The 19446-nt window shown below is 43.6% G+C and overlaps 1 protein-coding gene across 1 annotated transcript in view; it reads left to right on the top strand.

The window, feature by feature from the left end:
- The window catches only part of LOC132352710 (phospholipid-transporting ATPase IB), a 441016-nt gene that overhangs the window by 52284 nt on the left and 369286 nt on the right, over positions 1 to 19446 (top strand). The window contains exons 15-23 of the mRNA XM_059903398.1: positions 1159 to 1247; positions 6237 to 6281; positions 8740 to 8815; positions 11249 to 11354; positions 11706 to 11788; positions 14866 to 14915; positions 15860 to 15929; positions 17549 to 17633; positions 18727 to 18866. Coding sequence (XP_059759381.1) covers positions 1159 to 1247; positions 6237 to 6281; positions 8740 to 8815; positions 11249 to 11354; positions 11706 to 11788; positions 14866 to 14915; positions 15860 to 15929; positions 17549 to 17633; positions 18727 to 18866 — 744 coding nt within the window. The remainder of the gene's footprint in view (positions 1 to 1158; positions 1248 to 6236; positions 6282 to 8739; positions 8816 to 11248; positions 11355 to 11705; positions 11789 to 14865; positions 14916 to 15859; positions 15930 to 17548; positions 17634 to 18726; positions 18867 to 19446) is intronic.

Below are 19446 nucleotides of genomic sequence, written 5' to 3' on the forward strand. Positions count from 1 at the left end.
AGGATCATTAATAATCTTTCTTTACTTAAAGGGCCTTGAATTGCTTTAAAAATAATTCTCAATGTATTTGCTTATATTGTATCAGTAAGAAAAAGTACAGTACACAATTCATGTTATTAATCCCTCTTCTACAAAACAGTGCAATGTGGCTTCCCTAGAACAGTTCTTGGGGATCACTGGAGTCTATCTCACATCCTGCCGTGATCATGACCCCTCTTTAGAAAATCCCTGGGAAACTGGAATCTTTCCTGGAGACAATTGTGTTGATTACTCCCTCTCACCAATCCATGATGTAATTTCCCAGAAAGTTACACATAGAACGATGTTACTTATCTTCTGGCCAATCCTTTTATTTCATAGACATGGAAATTGAGTCCAAGTAAGGTGAGGTGACTTTTCCTGAGCCCACATGGCTGGTTAGTATCCAGAGCCTGACCTGGACTCTCTTCCTTTGTGGTCCTGAGTCATTTCTCCCCCTCCCCCTCACAGCATCCACCCGGGAGGACAGAACTCACACGGCACACGTGCATTTGGGTTCATCTCTTTTGCAGTCAGTTAATCATGTCAAAATGGTTTGCTTATTAACCTCCACAGGAATTTCTCTTTTCACCTTTGTATATTGAGAGCTTAGTGTGTTAAATGTGTAAAACTTTGTACCTTGGAAAGTTATATAATCTGTAGCAGTTCCAAGCTGCCTTCATGTAACCTCACTGTGATGGTGATTGAGAGGCTTTGTGTTTGTTCCGTGCTGTTTCAGGATATGCCTTCTTAGTCCAACTAGGGGATGGAGTCTGAGAAAGAAATATATTGTGGTTGCCGAAGTCTGAGCTTGTTGTCTTGACATATTGGACACAAGAACGAATTCTGTATAAGTGTCATTGAGATGCCTAGTGACAGGACTTGGTGCTTACAGATCTGAAATGGATCCAGAGCTGTTACTGAAGCCTCCTTTGTACATTTCCACACAATTGGACTCGAGAATTGGTTATTGAAATGGTTTTTAAGTGGCCTAAGCATTAAAATATATTAATTTTATAATAATACATAGGGAATTTACCTTTGAAAACTAATACAGATTTTGAAAAACACAGAAGAAAAGACTTCATTTGTTGGTCTCTTACATTCTTGGTGTATGTTTTTTCCTTTTCTCTGATTTAGGTAAAATACCTGTTTTCTGACAAAACTGGAACTCTTACATGCAATATCATGAATTTCAAGAAGTGTAGCATTGCTGGGGTAACCTATGGGTGAGTGTCTTGATCACTTTCTCAAAATTTTATTTGTATTCTTCCAACAAAATAAGTTTATTTTTAGCTGCTTAGTCAAATACCTTGACTTTCTGATACTTTGAAAGGACATTTATAAGGGATTTAGATGTGTAATTACTGCTGACGGTGTTTAAAACTGGATGGGTCCCAATTTAGACCAGTTAAAACATGGTTTATTTCTGCAAGTACTAACCTAGTGAGAAATCTCAAGGAATCTATAAATTTATATTTCTAATCTAATAATTATACATTTCTTACTCATGTTTTGATCTGAATGCCTTTTTTTTGTAAATTGAGGTATAATAGACATGTAAAGTTACATTAGTTTTAGGTGTACAACATAATGATTTGATATTTGTATATATTGCAAAACAATCACCACAGTAAATCTGGTTAACTTGTCAGCATACATAATTAGAAATTCTTCTTTTCTTGTGATGGAATTTTTAAGATTTACCCTCCTGGCAATTTTCAAGTTTGCAATAGAGCATTTTTAAAAAAATTTTTAACAGTTTTTTTTTTAAAATTATAAATGTATTTATTTATTTATTTTTGGCTGCGTTGGGTCTTTGTTGCTGTACGTGGGCTTTCTCTAGTTGCGGCGAGCGGGGGCAACTCTTCGTTGCAGTGCACGGGCTTCTCATTGCGGTGGCTTCTCTTCTTGCACAGCATGGGCTCTAGGCAATGGGCTTCAGTAGTGGTGGCACATGGGCTCAGTAGTTGTAGCTCGTGGGCTCTAGAGCACAAGCTCAATAGTTGTGGGGCATGGGCTTAGTTACTCCACAGCATGTGGGATCTTCTCGGACCAGGGCTCGAACCCGTGTCCCCTGCGTTGGCAGGCGGATTCTTAACCACTGTGCCACCAGGGAAGTCCCTGTAATATAGACCATTATTAACTATAGTCACCATGCTGTATGTTACATCCCCATGCCTTATTTATTTTATACCTGGAAGTTTGTACCTTTTGACCCCCTTCACCCATTTCACCCACCCCCTATCCCTGCATCTGGCAATTACCAATCTGTTTTCTTTATCTTTGAGCTTTTTTTTGTTTGTTTGTTTTTAGATTCTACATATAAGTGAAATCATACAGTATTTGTCTTTCTCTGTCTGACTTATTTCCTTAGCATAATGCCCTCAAGGTCCATCCATGTTGTTGAAAATGGCAAGGTTTCATTCTTTTTTATGGCTGAATAGTATTCCATTGCATATATACCATTTTCTTTATTCATTCACTCATCGATGGACACTCAGGTTGTTTCCATGTCTTGGCTATTGTAAATAATGCTGCAATGGACATGGGGGTGCATATATATCTTTTAGAGATACTGTTTTTGTTTTCTTCAGATATATACCCAGAAGTAGAATTGGTGGGTCATATGATAGTTCTATTTTTAATTTTTGAGGAAGCGCCATACTGTTTTCCATAGTGGCTGTACCAGTTTACATTCCCACCAACAGTGCACAAGGGTTCTCTTTTCTCCACATCCTTGTCAACATTTATTTCTCGGTTTTTTTTTTTGGTAATAGCCATTCTAACAGGTGTGAGGTTTTGATTTGAATTTCCCTGATGATCAGTGATGTTGAGCACCTTTTCATGTACCTGTTGGCCTGCTGTATATGTTCTTTGGAAAAATGTCTATTCAGAACCTCTGCCCATTTTTAAATTGGATTTTTTTTTTGCTATTGAGTTGTATGAGTTCTTTATGTATTTTACATATTAACCCCTTATCAGCTTTATAATTTCTAATTTGTAATGGGAGCAAATATTTTCTCCCATTTGGTGGGTTGCCTTTTCATTTTGTTGATGGTTTCCTGTGCTGTGCAGAAGCTTTTTAGTTTGATGTGGTCCCACTTCTTTATTTTTACTTTGCTTTTGGTGTCAGATCCAAAAAGTCATCACCAAGACCAATATCAAGGAACTTATCACCTATGTATTCTTCTAGGAGTTTGACGGTTTCAGCTCTTACATTCAAGTCTTTAATCCATTTTGAGTTAGTTTTTGTGTACGGTGTTAGATAATAGTACGGTTTCATTCTTTTGCATGTGGTTGTCCAGTTTTCCCAAAACCATTTATTGAAGAGACTGTCCTTTCCCATTGTATATTCTTGGCTCCTTTGTCATAAATTAATTGATCATATATGCATGGGTTTGTTTCTGGGCTCGTTGTTCTGTTCCATAGAGCTATGTATCTGTTGTTATTCCAGTACCATACTGTTTGGACTACTATAGCTCTGTAATATAGTTTTAAATTAGGGCACATGGTGCATCCAGCTATGTTCTTATTTCTCAAGATTGTTTTGGCAAATCGGCCTCTTTTGTGGGTCTGTATACATTTTAGGATTGTTTATTCTATTTCTGTGAAAAGTGCCATTGGAATTTTGATACGGATTGCATTGAGTCTGTAGATTGCTTTGGGTAGTATGGACGTTATAGCATTATTAATTCTTCCAATCCATGAGCATGGAATATCTTTCCATTTACTTGTGTCTTTTAAAACTTCTTAACGTATTACAGTTTTCAGTGTATAGGTCTTTAATCTCCTTGGTTGAATTTATTCCTAGGTATTTTATTCTTTTTGATGCAGTTGTAAATGGGATTTTAAAAAATTATTTATTTATTTTTATTTTTGGCTGCGTTGGGTCTTCCTTGCTACACGCAGGCTTTCTCTACTTGCAGAGAGAGGTGGCTACTCTCTCAGTTGCAGTGCGTGGGCTTCTCATTGTGGTGGCTTCTCTTGTTGTGGAGCACAGGCTCTAGGCTCACAGGTTTCAGTAGTTGTGGCTCAAGGCTCTAGAGTGCAGGCTCAGTAGTTGTGGCACACGGGCTTAGTTGTTCTGCGGCATGTGCGATCTTCCTGGACCAGGGTTCAAACCCGTGTCCCTTGCATTGGCAAGTGGATCCTTAACCACTGAACCACCAGGGAAGCCCCATAAATGGGATTTTTAAAAAAAAATTTTCTCTCTGTTAATTCTTTACTAATATATAGAAATGCAACAGATTTTTGTATATTGATTTTATATCCTGCAACTTTACTGAATTTGTTTAGTTCTAACAGATTGTTGGTGGAATCTTTTAGGATTTTCTGTATATAATATCATGTCATCTGCAAATAGTGACAGTTTTACTTCTTCCTTTCCTATTTAGATGCCTTTTACTTCTTTTTCTTTCCTAATTGCTCTGTCTAGGACTTCTAATACTATGTTGAAAAAAAATGTAACAAGAGTGGGCATCTTTGTCTTGTTCCTGGTCTTAGAGGAAAATCTTTCAGTTTTTCACTGTTGAGTATAACGTTAACTGTGGGCTTGTCATATATGGTCTTTATTGTATTGGGGTACATTTCCTCTATACCCATTTTGCTGAGAGTATTTTTTTTTTATCATATATGAATGTTGAATTTTATCATGATTTTTCTGCATCTGTTGAGGTGATTATATGATTTTATCCTTCATTTAGTTAATGTGGTGTTGTCATATTGATTTGCAGACATTAAATCAATCTTGCATCCCTGGAATAAATCCCACTTGATCATTGTGTGTGATCCTTTCAGTGTATTGTTGAATTTGGTTTGCTAACATCTTGCTGAGGATTTTTGTATCTATGTTCTTCAGATATATTGACCTGTAGTTTTCTTTTCTTGTGGTGTTCTTTCTGGTTCTGGTATTGGGGCAATGCTGGCCTTGGAAAATGAGTTGGAAGTGTTCCCCCCTCTTCTGTTTTTTGGAAGAGGTTGAAAATGATTGGTATTAATTCTTCTTTGAATGTTTGGTAGAATTTGCTAGTGAAGGCTTCTGGTCCCAGACTTTTGTTGGGAGGTTTTTGATTACTGATTCAATCTCTTTACTAGTAATCAGTATGTTCAGATTTTCTGTTTCTTCATGATTCAGTCTTGGTAGGTTGTATGTTACTAGGAATTTATCTGTTTCTTCTAGGCTGTCAAACTTGTTGGCGTATAATTGTTCATAGTCTCTTACGATCCTTTTATTTCTGCGGTGTCAGTTGTAATGTCTTTTTCATTTCTGATTGAGTCCTCTCTTTTTTCTTGGTGAGTCTAGCTAAAGGTTTCTTAACTTTTTCTTTTTTATATATAAATTTATTTATTTATTTTTGGCTGCATTGGGTCTTTGTTGCTGCGTGCAGGCTTTCTCTAGTTGTGGTAAGCAGGGGCTACTCTTCGTTGCAGTGCGCGGGCTTCTCATTGCTGTGGCTTCTCCCGTTGTGGAGCTCGGACTCTAGGCCTTGCGGGCTCTAGAGTGCAGGCTCAGCAGTTGTGGCACACGGGCTTAGTTGCTCTGTGGCATGTGGGATCTTCCTGGACCAGGGCTCGAACCTGTGTCCCCTGCATTGGCAGGTGGATTCTTATCCACTGAGCCACTAGGGAAGTCCCAAGTGCTCTTAACTTTATCTTTTGAAGAACCAGCTTTTAGTTTCATAGTTTTTTTTTTTTCTATTGACTTTTGAGTCTCTTTAATTTATTTCAGCTTTAATCTTTATTTCCTTCCTTCTAACTTTGAGTTTCATTTGTTCTTTTCTAGTTCTTTTAGATATAATGTTAGGTTGTTTATTTGAGATTTTTTTTTTTGTTTCTTGAGGTAGGCATTTATTGCTATGGACTTCTCAGAACTGCTTTTGCTGCATCCTGTAAGTTTTGGTATGTTGTATTTCCATTTTCATTTGTGTCTAGGTATTTTTTGATTACATGTTTGATTTCTTCATTGATCCGATCCATTGGTTGCTCAGTCACATGTCGTCTAATCCACACATATTTGTGAGTCTTCCATTTTTTGGTAATTGAGTTCCAGTTTCATACCCTTGTGGTAGGAAAAGATGCTTGGTATTTCAATCTTCTTGAATTTACTAAGACTTTTGGGGCCTAACGTATGATCTATGCTGGAGTTTGTTCTTTGTGTGAATACCTGTGTTTTTGATCACAGTTTTGTAACCATTATCTTTCTCTCTCTCTGTCAGTCATTTTCCAGAATTGACAAGGGAACCATCATCAGATGATTTCTGGTAAGTAGATTTTAACAGTTCTTGACACTTTAGTGGGAAAGGCTTTGGAACAATTTTATATTGGCACTTCTCACTTGAATATTTTGAAAATAAAAGTTGCATATATGTTATTTCAAGAGAGAACCAGAATAAAATTGAAACATGAATATGGTTTTAAAAGCCTAGTGGTACTACAAGACTTTAACAGAAATATCCAGCTATCGGTCTGATATATCCACTCACTTTCCACTTCTTAGAATAATATCTTCAAGGTTGTACCATACATGTTGTAGCATGTATCCGAATTTCATTTCTTTTAAAGGCTGAGTAATATTCCATATATGTATATACCACATTTTGTTTATTAATTCATCTGTTCATGGGCATTTGGGTTATTTCCATCTTTTGGCTATTGTGAATAATGCTTCTATGAACATTGATGTACAGGTATCTGAGTTTCTGCTCTTATATATTTTGGGATTATGCCTGAAAGTGGAATTGCTGGGTCATGTGGTAATTCCATGTTTAACTTTTTGAGGAACCACCAAACTATTTTTCATAGCAGTTCTACCATTTTACATTCCCGCTGGTAATGCACAATTTCCCCAGATCCTAATAACACTTGTTTATTTCTGTTTGTCTTTTATATATATAGTAGCCATCCCAATGGCTGTGAAGTGGTATCTCATTTGTCTTTTTTATGTATATAATAGCCATCCCAGTGGCTGTGAATTGTGGTTTTGATTTGCATTTCCTTTAAGACTAGTGGTGTTGTCTGCTAACGTTTTAAGATTTTTACACTAAGAAAGCTGATTGCTGGGGCCATGTATGTAGGGGGGACAGTGTGGTTGATGATTGTCTGTCTTCCCTGTGGAATGATCAGCCAGGACTGTTTTATTAGAGGATCTCTGACGTCAGCATCTGTGTGTCTTTCTTTTGAGCCGATCAGTCATCTTCTCGCAAGAAGACCTCTCCAGTTTCCTGCCAAGGGCTGTAAATCTGGCTGAAGCTGTTATGGGAGCTGAGTGGAGGCAGAGGGTTGTTGATCATACCTTTCAATGTATACAGTGTTTCACTTAAAACTGCGGTTTAGGGAGGATGCTTTATCCTACCCACCTGTGTGCTCAGTGTTTCTGGGTCCAGGGCTGCTCTGGTTTCGGCTCTCTGGAGGATAGACCTTCATTTCGTTCTGGGTGCAGAGGTTCAGGTGCCTGTACCTGGGATGAGGGAGGTTTCTCGCAGACTGAGTCTTGCTCAGGTGGATTTGGAGTCTGCCCTGTTTTCCACCTTCCCTTTATCTCACAGGTACCTCGTGCTGCCTCGTCCTCAGCTTTCACCAGCGTTCTGCTGGGGGCAGCAGCTTGCATTTTCGGTGCTTCCCCTTGCAAGCTGTTGGTTTCTGCTTTCTCTGCTGCACTAAACTCTGATATCTACTCAGCGTTCAGATTGACATCAGCTCTGCTGTCATCTTGTCTTCCCTTGTCTTTGTCCTGAAGACAGGGTTTCAGGAAGGGGCGAAGAAGGGAGTGTACTCGGCCCTTCGCGTTTCTTCAGTGTGACGGCGCAGAGCCATCATGTCACGTTTCCTTTTTTTGTAATTATTTGCCCCCTTTTCCTCTTTCACATACAAGCTCTGGCCATGAATGGCTGCACAGATACGTTGCCACAATTCCTCTTATTTTACGTGCTTGGAGCGGGCACTCTGGGGAGTTCTCCCTCGTAGATGCAGAGACCAACAGAAATGATAAAGTCATGGTGTTCATCCTTGCATCTCTTTCTTCTCCTTGTAACAACAGATCCTCCTCCACTTACAGTGGAGTTATGTCCTGACGAGCCCATCGTAAGTTGAAAAGATCAGAATTCAAAAGTGCATTTAATACCCCAAACCTACCAAACACCACAGCTTAGGCCAGCCTGCCTACAGCGTGCTCAGAACACTTAACGTCAGCCCACCGTTGGGCAGTGTCAGCCCATTTCATAGTAAAGCGTTGAATATCTTATGTAATTTATGGAATACTGTACTGAAAGTGGAAAGCAGAGTGGCTGTCTGGGTCCAGCCTGGTTGTACATGTATGGCTTGTTCTCCCTCGTGATGGTGGGGCTGACTGGGGCTGCGTGTGTCACCCGGCATCACGAGAGAGGGTTGTCCCACGTGTCGCCAGCCTGAGGGAAGATGAGAATTCGAAGTCTGAAGTATGGTTTCTACTGAATGCATATCAGTTTTGCACCATCGTAAAGTTGAAAAAGTGTAAAGTCGAAACATCGTAAGTCAGGGACCATCTGTATTTTGTTTATAGTCGGGATAAAGATTTACTGCCTTGAGGTTTGAAATCATAGCCAGTATTTCAAATCTTTAAAAGTTTGATACAGAGTTATAGGCTTTTTAGGTGTGGTTCTTCCTGAAGACAGATTCTTACTAGGTGTGAGTTATCTTGAAGGAACTTTTGAGCTGAGTAAGTATCTTCTGTTCTCTCTTCAGCCGGATACCTCCTCCGCCTAGTGACTCGTGTGACTTTGATGACCCCAGGCTCTTGAAGAACATTGAGGATCATCATGTAAGGCTACCGTTTGCTTCTAGAACTTTATTTTATTTTTTCTTTTTGTATGTTTATTGGCGTATAGTGGATTTACAATATGTTATGTTAGTTTCAGATGTACAGCAAAGTGTATCAGTTACACATATACACGTATCCACTCCTTTTCAGATTCTTTTCCCATGTAGGTTATTACAGAGTACTGAGTAGAGTTCCCTGTGCTATACAGTAGGTCCTTGTTAGTTATCTTTTTTATATATAGTAGTGTGTAGAGATTATCATACTAAGTGAAGTAAGTCAGACAAAGAACAACATATGGTGCCACTTATATGTGGAATCTAATAAAAAACGATACACATGAACTTATCTACAAAAAAGAAGCAGACGCACAGATCTTGAAATCAAATTTATGGTTACCAAGAGGAAACACGGGGCAAAGTGATAAATTAGGAGACTGGGATTAACATATACATGCTTCTAGGACTTTAAATAACTTGTGATGCATTTTCATTTATGTATGTGTGTAATGTCTTGAAAGTTGCCAGTTTGGAGTCTGGGGAAGAGATGTGACCTCGCTTATATAGTGTTAGTGCTTTAGGGATGTGATCAATTTGTGGTGAACACGTTGCATAACTTAATTTAAAGCCAAATTAAATATGTGGTGAAGTTATAAAGTAGCACATCACGATCAAGATGAGTCTTACCATAGAATTCTCTAACATTTCAGATTTCTTTTGCTTTGTAAGGTTTCTGCAATACTGGTTCTTTGTAGTTGTGAATCTAAGAGGTCATGCATTTTGAAAAGTAATTACAGTATCCTTTGGCTAGGATAATTTAGGAAACAAAAGTAAGATATAGCAACACGTTGCATTTACAGCATCCTACTATGTGCTAGGCATTTGAAGTATATTTCCTTTAGCACCCGAGTCACCCCAGAGAGGTGATGGGAAGTTGCATAGAAAGATTGACTTGGCCAAGAGTTACCTGGCAAACAGATGTAGAAATGAGAGTCAGGACCTTGGTCTTTTCACTTCTTAACTGTGATGTCACATTCTGAACTATTGTAACAGACCAGGGTTTATTGCCGGTTCATCTGAATTCATTTTTGTTCTAAAGGCTATTCTGAAAAACACTAACTTAGAAAAGTATTCAATGATCAAAGCGTTTCACAACCAGTTTAAGCTGTATAAATTAGACCTAATATGACTCTTTCCTGAAAAACATTTTACTTTTAAAATTAGGTAAACTCAAGCAACATTAAAACTTGATTTTTCCCAACTTCTGTGAAGAGATAGATATACTTAAAACTTTCTCTGAATTTTCAGTGAGAAAATCTCCTTTTCTCTATTTCAGTTAGTCCCTATTTGTTGATGCTAAAACTTTGCCAGCAGTGGTTCTGAGATGGGAGTGTGGAAGGCACCCATGCTCCCGGGCTGGGGTGCAGGGCCTCGGCCCCGGTGATTCTGACCAAGTGGTCCCAGACCTCACAGAGGATGCTGCTGAAGGCCGTGTTCTGTGTCACGGTCACAGACACTGACACTGTCCTTTCCTGTATTTGACCTTAGGGGTAGACACAGCTACTAGGGTAGAGCAAGCAGAGGAAGGCATCTCAGAAGAACCGTCTCTGGAGAAGGGTAGTTTTCATTAAGGATGTCAAAGAAACAAGCACCCCGTGAGGACTTGCTTTCTGCAAGAGGACTCAAGCATCCTCAAATAGTATTTAGGTTGAGGGTAGTAATGCGGGTGGGTGACTGAAATGGTCTGTTTGCGCTGGGATGGTGGAAGGGCAAGGAGAAAGTGCAGGGTGACAGACAGGCTTGGCAGGTGGCTCCGAGTCTAGTTTCCCGAAGTTTGTTTTCCTGCCATAGATCGCTAGGTGCCAAAGCAGCAGAGGAGGTGAGAAGAGCTAGTCCCACGGAATCCCAGTGTTGTCTTAGGAACAGCAGCAAACAATTTAGACTGTGAAACAGCAAACTGATCAAATAAGAGACCCCCATTCACTTAGCAGACAGTTTGAGGGCCCGGTTTACATCAGACACCTTGCCAGGTAGTAGAGGAAGAGACCGCGTTCCGAGACGGGGTGTTAACAGGCTTCTCGATGGCGCAACTGGTAAACCGAAGCCCCGAGGACGCGCGAATAGAGGGACTGGCCGACAGCAGGGGTGGGACGGCCATGGGCCAGTGGGAAAGGACGAGCTCTGTTTGAAGAGCTGTAGACAGAGAGGCTGGTGGAGGGTTCAGGCTTGGGGTGGGGGGCGAGTGGCAGCAGATGGGCCAGATGGCAAGCAGGTGCTGGGTCCTGGGGCACCTGGGGTCCGCGCTGGGGCTCCCGACCTCTGTTCTCACGGGAGCAGGAAGGCATCCAGGATTCTGAGCGGGAGGGTGCCTTGAACCTGACTCTGGTGTACGTCAGTGGTGTCCCGACAGTCGGGTGACCTCGGCTCCCGTTTGCAGCCCACAGCCTCCTGCATCCAGGAGTTCCTCACCCTCCTGGCCGTGTGCCACACCGTGGTCCCCGAGAAGGACAGAGACAACATTATCTACCAGGCCTCCTCCCCAGGTGAGGCGTCTTGGCTGGGTGTGCCCTGCTGCCCCTTCTCTGGGGACCTGGGTGTTTGGAGGTGACGCGGCCCCGCAAAGCGCCCACTGTGTGCCCCTGGTCTCACACTGGCTGCAGAGTGCCTGGGGGACTAGTTCCAGGGCCGTGGCTTCTCCTCTGATGGAAAGCGCTCCTTTCGGGGTCCTGGTGGGGGGGAGAGTAAGTGAGCGCCTTCTTGATCCTTGGTCTTTACTGCACGAAAGGCCAGGCCTCTGTCGCGTGGATCTTGTTCACGTGAAAGATAACACGTGCTAAACAGAATCCTGTCATTCCCGGAGACTAGTCAACGCCTCATCAATTCTTTATTGACAGATGAAGCTGCTTTGGTGAAAGGGGCTCGGAAGCTGGGCTTCGTCTTCACAGCCAGAACACCCTACTCTGTCATCATAGAGGCCGTAAGTGACACCCCAGGGCACCACCGGATGCTCTCGGTCACCCGCTTTTTGGAAGACTGTATGTTAGAAATAGCACATCTATTGTGCATATGAGAGCCGAGTTTTTTGTTTGTTTTTTCTCTGTGAGAAACGAGGTGTGTTGAGAAGTGATACGTCGTGGGGTTCTGTCGCCTGTGTTGTGTGGTGCTTTTGCGTCATCTTTGTCTCTTAAAGGCGCTGTCCGCAGTCTTCCATCCACTGACGTGGAATAACGTGCAGTAAAGCACTCGGGAAGCCTGCTTCTTGGTCCTGTAGTTGTTGGGAAAAGCTCCACAGTCTCCTGTCTTCGCGGGCGGGTCTGCGTCTGTCTCCCTGAAGCCCTCGGTCGCTGGCTCTGGTCTCCTGGGCTGGCAGAGGAGGGAGTTGGCACTTAAGATCTTTTTTTTTTTTTTTTAATTGGGTTTTTCCCCCCTGAAATCAAGAAGTTTATTTTATGATTTTTTTGAGTTTCCCTCTCAAGGAGCCAGAGGGAGAAATCTGGGGAGAAGAGAAAGTTTAAATCAGGAATAAGGTCAAATAGGGATCCTTGGGGTGGCGGCAGGGACATGGGTGGGTGGGTGGGATGGGCGTTTTCTGTGATGAGAAGTTGGAGGGGCCGTGCTCACTGCTGTCTGGGTGGGTGAGGGTCTCAGGGCGAGCCCCCGCCCGCTCGCCCCTGTGCTGTTCCCACCCTCAGTTTGGGGAGGACTCGCGGCTTTTTACAGCTCTTGGCGTTCTGCATCCTTAAATCCCTGGATCTCTTGAAGGCATTCGAAGTTCACTTCCATCTGGTGTAATAAGTCGATGTTGTTCCTGACCTGGCGGCAGTCTGTTCTTTCTTTTACTTACGTGCAAAACCTAAAAAATATCATACCGTGTACAGAGTGCCCATTTCTTGGCATTTTCAGTTTCTTTTTTATGGAGTACAGAGATCAGAGCATGTTTATTTGTACTTGATTTCAGCCAACACAGGGAATATAGCTCAGGGAAGCGTACAATCGCTACACGTTGGGACAATGTACTGACAATATAGAGTTTCCTTCACGGAAGCTTCTCACCAGTGGTGCCGTCTTCACCTCCAGTTTGAGGAGATTTTGGCCTTCACGGCCAGGTTGCAGGTGTATGGGTGCTGCTGTGTTTCTCTGCAGCCACGGGGATCGGGAGGGGCGCTGGAGTAAATAGACCATGTGATTAGATAAGATTTATAAGTAACAGTGACTTTACAAGTCCTCTTCAGCTGTGAATACTGGGGAATCCTCAACCCACAAGTCCTCCAGGTGGTTACCCGCTATTTACAAGAAGTGGCTTTACTGAGCATCATTCAGGTTACCCGCTATTTACAAGAAGTGGCTTTACTGAGCATCATTCAGGTGACCCACTACGTACAAGAAGTGGCTTTACTGGTCATCATTCAGGTTACCCGCTACGTACAAGAAGTGGCTTTACTGGTCATCATTCAGGTTACCCGCTACGTACAAGAAGTGGCTTTACTGGTCATCATTCAGGTTACCCGCTACGTACAAGAAGTGGCTTTACTGGTCATCATTCAGGTTACCCGCTACGTACAAGAAGTGGCTTTACTGAGCATCATTCAGGTTACCCGCTACGTACAAGAAGTGGCTTTACTGGTCATCATTCAGGTTACCCGCTACGTACAAGAAGTGGCTTGGGACTTCCCTGGCAGTCCAGTGGTTAAGACTTTGCCTCCAGTGCAGGGTGAGCGGGTTCGATCCCTGGTCAGGGAGCTAAGATCCCACATGCCTCACAGCCAAAAAAAAAAAAAAAGAAACCAAAACATAAAAAAAAAAGAAGCAATATTGTAACAAATTCAATAAAGACTTAAGAAAAAAAAAATCAGATGCCAAAGTGCATACTCTAAAAAAAAAAAAAGAAGTGGCTTTACTGATCATCATTCAGTCTATGGGGGCCGTGAGGGTGTTGATGTGACATCGGTGCAGAGGCGGTGGGCTCCTGGTGGTCACAGCACTGGCGCCGAGGGGGTCGCAGCGGTGACTCTCTGGACGGGGACCTGTCAAAGCTGGGCCAGGCTGAGGGGGAAGGGAACTGGGGGTTGCAGAGAGAAGGGGGTAAAGGCTGACGGGGGCTGGGTTAAGGGGCCCATTCATTGTGTTTTAGGAAACGAAGGGGCGGGGCATTGTGGAGGGGACGGTGTGACTTGCCAGTGCTTCACGTGTGTCGACCACACACTTGGGGATCTGTGTGTTCCTTCGGTTATTATTTCTCTCATTCCCAGGGGACAAGGCAAAGGGCAGATTAGATTAAAAAGTTTGCAAATTGTGCACACATAATCTGGAATCTTCTGGAGAAAAATTAAGAATATTGACGCGCCAACTTTGAAGAACCCGAAGAAAAAAGACATTTGATGAATTGCCCTAAAATCTGGTGCAGAATTATACTCCTTTATTTCTAAATCCAAAATTGAAAAAGTTTTGAATTCCACGCTTTTCCCTCTAAATTTGGGATGTGGACATTTGGTAGGGAAACCTAATGGAACTTCCGTGCGGCCACTTCTGTTCTTTATGAATCTCACTTGGTGGGAATAGCCGTGCATCTTGCTGCAAAAAATCAGTGTGTTGTATCACAGGGTGTAGTGCCTGGGCCCCCTGGGGAGGTAGTGGCATATGGTGTGTGCACATACTTCTGCGAGATGTGTAAAATTCTGGATTCGGAAGCATAACTGGCCCCAGGTTTCGGATGGACCTGTGTAGCTTGTGTCCTTTATTTGTATGTCTTGGAAGTTACTGTGTCATCAGCAACTGTGACAGCCACTCCCGCTGGAGGAAAAGGAGACGCTTCCACCAGAAGGGGGAGCTATGGTCCCACCAGACTGACGGGGAAGACTACTTGGTGGAAGGCATCTGCAGGGGGAAGGATGGATGGATGGAGGGAGAGGGAGAGAGGGAGGGAACAGGAGGGGAGGGAGAGGAGGGGAGGGATTGGGGAGAGGCGTGTATAGAGAGGTTTATGATTGGGGAGCTGGTTGTTTTGAGATTTTAATACTTTGCACTTCAGGTAAGAGCCTGTTTTTCTTCCTCTAGATGGGACAGGAGGAGACATTTGGAATCCTTAATGTCCTGGAGTTTTCTAGGTATGTTTCTCTTTTGTGCACTTGAAATAAACTGTTCCTCTCTATCTATCTATCTACATATACACACAGTAAGTCCCCTACATACAAACTTCAAGTTGCAAACTTTCAAAGACACAAATGTGCATTCGCATGTTCAGTAAGTTAGTTCATGTGTCTGTAAGATTAAAAATGTTTTCTTTATTTTTTGTCTTTGTTTTTTATGTATTACTTGCGCGAAAAGTATGATAAACCCATTACAGTGTGGTACTAGATAGATAGATCGTGTTAGTCAGGTACCTAGGCTAACTTTGTCGGACTTACAAGCGCGCTCTCTCAGAAGGGAACTCATTCGTATGGAGGGGACTTCCTGTATATATATAGATGGGCGAGAAATGAGTCAGTGACTGAGGGCGGGTCCCTTTGAAAGATGAGGAAGGAGGTGCCTGTGTATGTGCTTGGGGCTGTGGCTGGGGAGGGAGCCATCAAGGGACCTCAGTGCTAAATCGGGAGGTCCTCGGAATTCATCATTTCTTTCCACTTCAGTCAAAAGAAGATACGATGAGATGCTTTTGAGTGAAGTGGGTTTATACTGAATCTTGCACTTTGCTACTTACTGGGCAGGTAACTGAACATCTTTGAGCTGTGAAATAAAAGTATGTGGACATAGTATTGTCAGGAGCAAATTAGACACAGAGTAAAGCGCTCAAGTTCTGCATTTCTGTCTCTTCTTCTATCATGAGCTGTGCTAGTGAGTTTCCACGGCAGGGAAAGGAATAGGTTTATGCAAAAGAGTAGGAGATACACAGTTAAAGTCTGACTTGGAGGACAAAGGTAGGGAAAACGGAGCTTGGCTGTTTGGGGGCCAGCCAGACCACCTTTTGGGTTGTTTGGTGTTTAATCACAGGATGTGGTCCTATAAAACAGACCAATGACAGTTTTCTTTCCTTTTTGTTTTTACCCTACAGCGACAGAAAAAGAATGTCTGTAATTGTGCGAACCCCTTCAGGACAGCTTCGACTCTATTGTAAAGGGGCTGTAAGTACTGGCTGAGGTCTGCACGTCAGGGACCCCTGCTGCTTCCCTAACTGCTGTTCTCAGCATCCTTGATGGTCGCCCAGGGTTGAAAGGCTCTTTCAGTCAGCCTGACGGCTGACTTAGTAGTAAAAGCCCTCTGAAGATGATGGGGGTTCAAGCCAGCGTGGCAAAGAGGTCAGTGGAAAGCTTACTGTTCATCGGTAGTTGGTTTCAGAGACAGTAGCTGGCCGTGTCCTGCAGAATCCTTAGAGTGAATTCTGGTTCCTGTTTTCTGGCCTCGTGTGGTGACTTTGGAAGATTGAGTCAGTTGTATCGACCTATGATCTTTTAAGGACTCTGATGTGTTTCTTTTTCTGTAGCAGCTATTCTCAATATTCGTGGTTTAGTTTTTATTCACTACAGAGGCTGGGTGGCGGGTTTGAGGTAGTGTCCATTTGTGGTCTATTATTACTGTCCCCTCCGGTCATTTCATTTCCTACGTCAGGCTTTTTGTCCTGTCTGCCTCCTGGTCATCGAATGTAAATCTTTAAGGAAATATGCTACTGTTTATGAGCCTGACCTACAAAACTACATTCTGTCAAACCGTGGTCTTATGTGTTGAGGGAAAGACTTATTAAGCTCATTTTCTGAGACTGTGTCGGGAAATATGAGGCTACACTAGGATCAGTGATTCGTTGGAAGTCTTACTCGTCTTCACCAATTGTGGGAAGAAGTATTTGAGGAGAGTGATCAGAGCTTTTTAAAAAGTGAGTAATGTGTGTGAATTCTAAGCCATCCGATCTGGACTCGCCAAGGTCCAGATTATATGGGATTAGATTGGGAAAGGTTAGATAATTATGTTAGATTCTGTTCTCACACGATACTCTTTCTTACCTTTTTGGTTGTTTATTTGCCATTGTGTTCTGAGAACCACAGCAAGGCCAGAAGGGGTCATTGTGGGGTACAGAGGAAGGGGGGCAACCACAGACCAGGGTCAACAGGAAATGCGGTAGGGGTGCATTTAATTTTTTGCAGGATTTAATTCTCCTCAAACCTGTCTCCCCCAAACCAGACTAAATTTCTTAGATTTGAGGGGGTCTAAAACTGCCATTTACCACATATTTGATGCAGGATCCGTAGCCTGCAGTCCTCCATGCCTGCTTGTGGGTCATGGAAATAGTCCCCAGGTGATGAACTGTCCACACCGCATGTTCTCGGCTGAACCCGGTTCTGTGCAGGGTGGGTCGTGCCCTCCCTGGGTGGGAGCTCCTGCAGCATCAGGAAGGGAGAGTACACTTGAGCAATTTAGGGTGTGTGTTTTACGCTTCCCACTTCTGCAAAGGGTGTTAATAACAAAGTCTGGTGTGAGCTTTGCAAATCTAGGTGAACGTCGGCCCCATCGTGTCCCTGATTATTCATTCTCCTGACACCCAGGGTCCTCCCCGGCGTGTTCGTGTGGACACATACCCACCCCCAGTTTGTTTTCCAAAGCTCATGACGGAATCCAGCCAAGAACTGTGTCTCCCCTCGCCCACCCAGGTGTGCGCTGGGTCAACCCCACGAAAACAGAGCTGGGCTTGCAGTGCTAGAGCGTCAGCTGACCTAAGGTTTGCCAGTCACAGCGTTTCCCTATTTTACAGGATAATGTGATTTTTGAGAGACTTTCTAAAGATTCAAAATACATGGAGGAAACACTCTGCCATCTGGAGTATTTTGCCACGGAAGGTGAGTGGAATTTGGAAGTGTTATTTCTGCCCTTGGAGTTGTGCTTTCAGGGGGCACTGGGGTGAGCCTTCATGTTCACGTGTCATTTTTGTGCAGCACTTGGCTTGCTTCAAAGGCAGGTCGTTTTCTAGTGCCAACCCCGTCCCCACCCTCTGCACCGGTGGCAGTGATGAGAGTCGTGGCTGGAGACCGACTATGCTCTGTTACCTAAACGTCATCCACTAACTCTTAACCAGAGGGACGAGGGTGAGGCAGGCCAGCCCACGATGCTATGCAGAATTGCCCTCCAGTTTTGCACTCCTTTCTCGGAAAACTCACCTTATTTCCCAGGCCCTCTCTCGTTTCCCTTATGACACTGGCTTACCCTTGACTTCAGGCCAGAATAATCCACTGAACCCATAGAGAACAGGAAGGGGGTTCTCAGAAGGGCTTTAAACAACACTCACTTCAGGCTCCCCTGCACGTGGATGTGATGAGAGCTTGAGTGCCGGCTGCTGCCTCATTGCCTTCCTGAGCCTCTGTGGCCGCATGTGTCCACGTCTGTGCACACACAGGCACACGCATGTACACCAGAGAACACACGTGCACACATAGGAACACATATGCACACAAGAACACACATGCCCACCAGGGAACACACATGCCCACCAGGGAACACACATATGCACACATAGGAACACACACGCACACAGGGACACACACGCACACACAAGCACGGCTGCTTGAAAGCCTGTGTCTTTCACGTGGTAGCACACTGGACCTTTATTGCTGTCTTGAAACACACTTCCCGTCTTGCCTCCTGGCTGGTCCCTGCTCATGTGTCTGAGGGTCGAGCACGGCTTCTGTCCTTCTCTGCTGTGAGGAGTTCAGTCTCATGGCTTCTCCTCTTCTGTCAACATCTATAGAAGCGGTGGTTTATACTAAAATAAGGTTGCTTTTCAATTCTTTTTGAGTGTGTGCATGTTGACTTAGAGTGACCTATAAAGCGGATGGTCTCTCTCATTTTCTGCACTCGCAGTGTCCCCTGGGGGTAAGGCACCCTGCTTGCCCATCCCTAGGGGCCTCACTGGGAGACGCCGGGACTGTTTTGCAGGCTTGCGGACCCTCTGTGTGGCTTACGCCGACCTCTCTGAGAGTGATTATGCGGAGTGGCTCAAAGTCTACCAAGAAGCCAGCACCATCTTGAAGGACAGAGCTCAGCGGCTGGAAGAGTGTTACGAGATCATCGAGAAGGTAATTGCACGTGGTAGTTGCGTTACATTACGTGCCCAGTGACACCTAATGAGCATAAAAGTTTTGGTGCAGAAATCTTTTGGCTATATAGTGATGTTCTCTGTTCTTGTAAGTATCTTAACTCACCATTAGCTTTTTTTTTTAGATTTATTTATTTATTTATTTATTTATTTATGGCTGTGTTGGGTCTTCGTTTCTGTGCCAGGGCTTTCTCTAGTTGCGGCGAGCGGGGGCCACTCTTCATCGCGGTGCGCGGGCCTCTCACTATCGCGGCCTCTCTTGTTGCGGAGCACAGGCTCCAGACGCACAGGCTCAGTAGCTGTGGCTCACGGGCCTAGTTGCTCCGCGGCACGTGGGATCCTCCCAGACCAGGGCTCGAACCCGTGTCCCCTGCATTGGCAGGCAGATTCTCAACCACTGCGCCACCAGGGAAGCCCACCATTAGCTTTTAATCGTTTCTTTGCTTTAAGAAACACTCAGTTTTTATGAGCTCTCAGAAAGGTCTAGCCACCCTCTACTAAGCATTCATGTCTTAAGAAGTATCAGGTCAAAAACAGCGTTGGCAACTTTCTGGGTTTGC

This window comes from Balaenoptera ricei, chromosome 18, assembly GCF_028023285.1.
Source record: "Balaenoptera ricei isolate mBalRic1 chromosome 18, mBalRic1.hap2, whole genome shotgun sequence".
NCBI classification, from domain to species: domain Eukaryota; kingdom Metazoa; phylum Chordata; class Mammalia; order Artiodactyla; family Balaenopteridae; genus Balaenoptera; species Balaenoptera ricei.